Source organism: Babesia bigemina, scaffold Bbigscaff_25441 (genome assembly GCF_000981445.1).
Source record: "Babesia bigemina genome assembly Bbig001, scaffold Bbigscaff_25441".
Lineage (NCBI taxonomy): Eukaryota > Apicomplexa > Aconoidasida > Piroplasmida > Babesiidae > Babesia > Babesia bigemina.
The window spans coordinates 3,427-11,445 of NW_012236918.1; the positions used below are offsets into that span (position 1 = coordinate 3,427).

At 46.8% G+C, this 8,019-nt stretch overlaps 1 protein-coding gene across 1 annotated transcript; it reads left to right on the plus strand.

Annotated features, from left to right (window-relative positions):
- Positions 1-1,983: 1,983 nt before the first annotated feature.
- On the plus strand, positions 1,984-7,155 carry BBBOND_0000090 (hypothetical protein, conserved; the record flags this gene model as incomplete). Its single annotated transcript, XM_012914864.1, has 1 exon — positions 1,984-7,155. One exon carries the CDS (start codon positions 1,984-1,986, stop codon positions 7,153-7,155), a length of 5,172 nt encoding a protein of 1,723 aa, XP_012770318.1.
- Between the last annotated feature and the right edge of the window lie 864 nt (positions 7,156-8,019).

The window sequence follows — 8,019 nt, forward strand, 5'->3', positions numbered from 1 at the left end:
CCTAACCCACTCTACATCGCTCCCTAATCCACCTTACATCGCTCCTTATCCACTCTACGTCGCCCCTTAACCCACTCTACATCGCTCCCTAGCCCACTCTACATCGCCCCCTAACCCACTCTACATCGCCCCTTATCCACTCTACATCGCCCCCTAACCCACTCTACATCGCCCCTTATCCACTCTACATCGCTCCCTAACCCACTCCACATCGCTCCTTAATCCACTCCACATCGCTCCCTAACCCTCTCTACATCGCCCCTTTAGCCACTCTATATCGCTCCTTATCCACTCCACATCGCCCCTTAACCCACTCTACATCGCCCCTTTATCCACTCTACATCGCCCCTTTACCCACTCTACATCGCTCCCTTATCCACTCCACATCGCCCCTTATCCACTCCACATCGCTCCCTAACCCACCTTACATCGCTCCCTAACCCACTCTACATCGCCCCTTTATCCACTCCACATCGCCTCTTATCCACTCTACATCGCCCCTTAACCCACTCTACATCGCTCCCTAATCCACTCTACATCGCTCCCTAACCCACTCTACATCGCCCCTTATCCACTCCACATCGCCCCTTAACCCACTCCACATCGCTCCCTAATCCACTCTACATCGCTCCTTAACCCACTCCACATCGCTCCCTAATCCACTCTACATCGCCTCTTTACCCACCTTACATCGCTCCCTAACCCACCTTACATCGCTCCCTAACCCACTCTACATCGCCCCTTATCCACTCTACATCGCCCCTTTATCCACTCTACATCGCCCCTTTATACACTCTACATCGCTCCTTAACCCACTCTACATCGCCCCTTTATCCACTCCACATCGCCCCTTTACCCACTCTACATCGCCCATTAACCCACTCCACATCGCTCCTTTATCCACCCTACATCGCTCCCTAACCCACTCTACATCGCCCCTTTATCCACTCAACATCGCTCCCTAATCCACTCTACATCGCTCCTTAACCCACTCTACATCGCTCCTTAACCCACTCTACATCGCTTTTCTACCCACTCTCCATCGCCCCTTAACCCACTCTACATCGCTCCCTAACCCACTCCACATCGCCCCTTCATCCACTCTACATCGCTCCCTAACCCACTCCACATCGCCCCTTTACCCACTCTACATCGCTCCTTTATCCACTCCACATCGCCCCTTAACCCACTCTACATCGCCCCTTATCCACTCTACATCGCTCCCTAACCCACTCTACATCGCCCCTTTATCCACTCTACATCGCTCCTTAATCCACTCTACATCGCTCCCTAATCCACTCCACATCGCTCCTAATCCACTCTACATCGCCCCTTTATCCACTCTACATCGCTCCTAATCCACTCTACATCGCCCCTTTATCCACTCTACATCGCTCCCTTACCCACTCTACATCGCCCCTTTATCCACTCTACATCGCCCCTAATCCACTCTACATCGCTCTCTTATTCACTCTACATCGCCCCTTATCCACTCCACATCGCCCCTTTACCCACTCTACATCGCCCCTTTATCCACTCCACATCGCTCCTTTACCCACTCTACATCGCCCCTTTATCCACTTTTCATCGCCCCTTTACCCACTCTACATCGCCGCTTTATCCACTCTACATCGCCCCTTTACCCACTCTACATCGCTCCTTATCCACTCTACATCCCTCGAATTACCTCGCCATATTACCGCTATGACCTTCTTAAACCATCACAATAACTTGTGCCTTGTCACCCTTGACTTCCCCTCTTCCACCTCTTGCCACTGCGCTGACCATGTGACGCCTAGGGAGCTTGACAAGAAACTTGACAAAATTTTGATCCTTCAAAACACCTCAAATAACAACCCTACTAACATCCTTAATAACCTCTGCTCTGGGCTCGAAACCTTCCTCGGCTTCAACTCTGCTTCCAAAGGCTACGATGGCAGTGGCATTGTGTACTCTGACCTGGACAGGCTGTGTGACGGGGTGATGGGATTTTTGAGTGGAGTGCTTGGTGCGGTGAAAAACGAAAATGAAGTGATAACTTATGATAATTACATCACTGATTCTGAGAAAAAGCTTGAAAAAGTACTAGACACCTTAAAAGATAATATTGGCTCCGGGCGTGATGGGCTTGCGGCGTCTGTCGCCGCGGTGAAGGCGTGGCTGGAGGGGTATGAAGGTGAATTAAAGGAAAGAACAAATAATGTTAAAAAGCCAGTTAGAGAAATGAAAACGCTAATTGAGCGTGACGGAACGTTAATTGTGGAAGAACAAGATAACGATCTCAAGAAGCAAGTAGGGGACTGGACTCATCGGGCCAAGCTGTACATAGAGAAAGCCTCAAATGCCGATAAGGCATTAGAAGACATCGACTCCAAACTGAAAGATAAGTTGAAATGTTCAATTAATATGCTGTTGCAGGCAACGAAGACTTTCAAGGCGGCCGCAGAGAATGGAGACTTGTATATAATCCATGAAACGCTTAGGAACGTCTGCAATGAGACCGTTGATCAAATTACATCCATAGCGAATGTGAAATGTAAATACCTCACAGATGATTTAAAACAAAAAATTAGCTCATTTAATGGCCACCTGTTTGCCTTACAATCGAATCATTTTGCTGAGTTGGAAACGTCCGTGTACAATCAGCTTCAGGATGCATTAGACACTGTAAACGGTGGAATCGCAGAGCTAGAGAAGAAATATAAAGGTGAAATAGTCGACGAACTGAAATCTATTCTGCAACAAGTAATACATATTAAGGATAAGGTTAATGCAGAGAAGCAGACGCTTGCAGAGCAGGTGAGTAGTATGGTTCAGCGGATGGATGCGCTTAAAAATGTCAAACATAAAATTAAGGTACCGAAAGATGTAAATACGTTCAAGGACGACAGCCATAGCGATGGATGGAGGTTGGCAGAAATCGCAGAGCTTAAGCAAAAAATTGTAAGTGCCATGCGAACGCATGTTGGAGGTGAGATTCTCCAACAGATTCAAGATAGTGTTGATAACATCAAGGGAAATGGTAGTTCATATGAAGGTCTTGCGGGTATTAGAAAACAAGCAGTGGATAATTACGCCAGTAGATTCACAAAAAACGGTACCGAAAAAGGTCAGTTTGGTGAAGTCGTAGAAGAATGGTTGACCGAGATTTTGCAGAGTAAGCCCGTTATCGCAGCGCTGGGTCAATATATAAAAGGGTCATCGACTGCTGATCTAGGCTCTATATTCAAACAAGGAGATGTACTGCCCGCTGCAAAAACAATTGTTGGTCAGATGCAGAAGGAAATTCAAGCAGCCACTGCAGCGGCTGTTGTGACCATGGGAGACAGTACAGAAATAGAAAAGCATCTAGATGCTGTTCAACAGGCCTGCGAAACATTTGCGCGGACGCTTGGTGAAAACATCAAGGGCCAGTTTGAAATTGGGGGACTTTCTGGGAAGATAGCTACTGAGATTGAGAGCGTCTTTTTACCTGGTACTCATTCACATGTTAGGAAACAGAATGAACTGAAATTAGCAATCCGTATCATTCTTTACCAGCTCGTAGGTGCGGCTAGGCAAGCAGGCAAGGAGCTTTATTCGTTCGTAGACAACGAGGAATCCGAATATAATCTTGGCAGAAACGTGAGCGTTTCTCTTAAAACTGCTACCGAACTAGCAAGTGGCATATCAGAAGCCATATCCGCGTCCACAAATTCAGGCGCTATCAACTATAGCGACAGCAGTATTGCGCAAGGTGTGACAGACATCGAGAAGCAAGTCAATACGCCCACTGTTGACAATCAACTCGGCTTGCTGCTCTACGAAACTGCCATTAAGGGTATTTTCACGTTCCAGGAGGAAGTGATTAAGATTGTTGGCAGTGAACTCACAACTGTCAGACAACCCCTTCAAGCTGCTAAAGAAACGTTGGAGGGAATTAAATGGGAGCTATCCGAACTCCAGAGTGAAGAGGATACCATGTTGAATATAGGGGTTGTCAATGGTAAGTCCAAGCTAGAAAAGCAATCTGTCGAGCTGCACCAAAAGATCAACAAATTTTTAGACTCAACTATTGGCACGGACGTAAATCATGGTGTCTACGCAGATTTGGCAACGTTGAAGAAACATATTCAGTTACTTCATACCGCCGTTGCGACTGTCAAGGAGAAGCTAAAATCTGTCTACCAAGAAATTAATAGTTGTATAGACAAAGCGGAAGAACTTTATAACGCAGCAGTTGAAGTGACACAAAGAGTTTTTACTCATTTGCGTGCAACTGTTAACGCCGAACTGGACTCAGCCTCCAAAAGAATGCAAAATAGGGCCGAAACGCTCTATACCAGGACGAAGAAAAGAGAAATTGCTGCATTACAAAAAGTAGTTGAAACTCATTTCGAAGTTATTCTGCGAGTCATTGAAGATGACCAAAACGATAGAGTGAAAGGTTTCCTTGCCAAATTAGGAAACCAATTTGTTCGTCCACATACGAGCGTTTTCCCCTCACCTTCCCAGCCGGATAAATCAACAGCGAAGACGTTGTCGACCTATGCTGCCACATTAATTCATTGGTTCAATGATTTGTTCCTCGATTTGTATACGCAACGGCAAGTCAAACTAAAACGCTCCCACGTCGAACATTCCAGGGAGGCATTGCAGAAATTGCTAACCGCTCTTGCATCTTCACAACATTTTAATAATGAGTTCGCTGTTAATCTTTCTTCCTTCGAAATTAAATTGTCCGAATTCCATGCCGACACGTACAAAGATAATGCTAAGGATGTCCTCGCCCCCCTCAAGGCCGGCCTCTCCAACTTCACCGAGCAACTCGGCCACGCGTACGTGAACAGGTACTCGGGTCAAAAAATCATTAAGTTGACTGAAGAAAGAACTAAGGAAGTCGAACAAGATGGTATCAAGAAAACAATTAAATTTGATGATTTAACCCCTGAGGGCCGCAACTGCGCCAAGGTCTGCCTGACGATAGTGGAGATGGTGAGTGAGGAGTTAGTGCTTTTAAGCAGAGGTTGTTTCTCATATAAAGATAAACAAATCAATATATATGATAACAATTTATTCGGTAATTGGTTCAAGGAACGTGGTTTCACAGTTACATCTACAGCAGGCAAGCAGACCGGTGAGTTGCAGGACAAGAAAGAAATAAACGGTAATACAATTTTCAACAAGTTTCTGAACTCGAATATCGTAGAAGCTGCCAAAAACGCTACACTAAAAAAATTGAAGGCAGAGGGTATTAGTAAGAAGATTAGATTCGTTAACATGAAAGTTGCCGAAGTCAGCCTGCTCGATATACTGACCTTGCTTCGTTTGGCGCAAAATGACTACTATCTCGTGTGTCACCATAACACCCGTCCCAATCCAAAGGCGCCTAGTAGCGTAAAAGATATGCTAAAGTGGCTGGCAGGTCTTCCACATGATCCCATGTATCTGCCATTTCGTATGTACTTCAAACAATTGTTCCCTAAGCCTAAAAACGATGAGAGAGATAATGCAGTTATACCGTCAGCTCAGCTGCAATTAGCAGCGCATCCTAACATAACAATTGGCCCAAACGACTTAGCAACCAATGTCTTGACAAACGTTTGCGGTTACTCCCAGGATACGTTGATTGCCATCCTCGGACACGGCCACGAAGGTGGCAGGTACGCGTGTGAATTTAAAACAAATGCCGATAATTTCGATTATCCAAGCAACGCTGCTTCGTGTTTCGATATGTTCGTGGATATATTGCGTCGAGTCTACGACCAACTTTATTTCTTATTAATCCAGTGTCAACGCAGCTCAGAAGCCAATAGCTGGCGCGAATGCTGGTACGGCAGAGGAGTCGCAGGGTCATCGTGGCAGTGCAATACTAAACAATGTGCTAACCAAGCATGCCCCCAAATAGCTGACCAAAACGCTAACCAAATCGCTAACCAAATCGCTAGGCAAACGTGTGACCAGCACCCTAACTGTGGCCTTAAGTCGCCGTTGCAGTCGTTCCTCGAAGATGGTTTGCAAGGTTTCCTCCCGCATTCATTTAAGAAACCTGGATGCAAACGTGAATGTACAGTGAGCAATCACCGTGGCATCGCGTGTAAGACACCAATGGGATTCACGGACATTAGTGATACGGCATCGCATACTCAGAAAGGTGACCACATTCTAAAAGTGCTGCAAGGGTTCTGCGGTGATACGGAGAGACCACTCACCAAAATGTGTAGTTACTTGATCTGCCTATTGCAACAACCCCCGGAGACTCTTGGCGATATGTTTGCCTTTTACTTTAATTTGTTGAAAGACTGGGATAAGAGGGAGACGCATAAGCGGAATGCGTTTAACGAAGCTGTCAAAAAGGCGTACTTCGGAGTTACGTATGAAGACTTGGAATTATCATCGCTGTTTGGTCCTACTCATACGCAGAAGCACGATAACTGTGATTTGTTCAGTCTGGTTTGCGGCGGTGACACGAAATCAGTGGCTACCTGCGGCCGTTACCTACAGCCATTCGGCATTAACACTTGGGTCATATTTTCGGAAAGGTATGCCGACAAATACCTTTCATGGATTGTCTATCTAACGGAAACATTCTACAGTCTACTCGACCAATTGTACAAAGAATGTTGCAAAAATTGCGACACACCAGGAACTCGCTGCCACAGCAAACTCTGCCCTAAAACGTGTCCAGTCAAATACACCACTGACCAAACAGCGTCAACTGCGACATCCAATGTTCATCACACTGAAAACTGTAAACCGATCTCTCGCTGCCCGTTCACACGTCCCACTTTCTGCAAATATGGGTTCGTTTTCAAAAGTCTATCAAACATGAGCGGTGACAATGGCGAAGAGACGATGCGTACCTGCAAAGATCTATGTAACGCACTGAAAAATGTGCTAAGCGATAAAGTCAGTGACAATGCTCCACTCGCCGTATTGGTATATCGAACCATACCCGAATTCCTCTTCAAAATTCGGGAACCCTTCATCTGGCTCAATGTCGCCCTCTGGCTCCTTTCCCTCCTGTACCTCCTCCACATCATGGTCATCCGCCTCGACCTCCTCCACATCAAATCGCACTTACGTAGTCCCTCGAGTCATAGGATAGCCGCTCAATCACTACTCGCCGCCGCACGTGTTAATAAGCTTAACAGGGTGTTTTATCTGCAACCATAATCGTACTCACGTGTTTACTTGCTACACTCACCTAGCATCTCACCTACTCACCTAACATAAAAATTGTGCTTTAATCTGTTGTATCACTCATTTATCGTCATATGTGATTGTGTAGTAGTTAACTAAAGTGCTGACCAATGCCACGACCAACGTGCTGACCAACGTGCTGACCAAGGTGGTGACCAAGGTGGTGACCAAGGTGCTGACCAATGTGGTGACCAATCTGCTGACCAATGCCATGACCAACGTGGTGACGAAGTTAATGGTCACGGCAGCGATGACATGGTCACGGCAGCGATGAGATGGTTACGGCAGCGATGACATGGTCACGGCAGCGATGACATGGCCACAAGTGGTGATTATTACCCACTCTATATCGCTCCTTTACCCACTCTACATCGCTCCCTAACCCACTCCACATCGCCCCTTTACCCACTCCACATCGCCCCTTAACCCACTCTACATCGCCCCTTTACCCACTCTACATCGCTCCTTAACCCACTCTACATCGCTCCCTTACCCACTCTACATTGCTCCCTTACCCACTCTACATCGCCCCTTTACCCACTCTACATCGCCCCCTAACCCACTCTACATCGCCCCTTTACCCACTCTACATCGCCCCTTAACCCACTCTACATCGCTCCATAACCCACTCCACATCGCTCCTCTATCCACTCTACATCGCCCCTTTATCCACTCGTCATCGCCCCTTTATCCACTCTACATCGCCCCTTTACCCACCCTACATCGCTCCTTAACCCACCCTTCATCGCCCCTTAAGCCACTCTACATCGCTCCTCTACCCACTCTACATCGCCCCTTTATCCACTCTACATCGCTCCTTTATCCACTCTACATCGC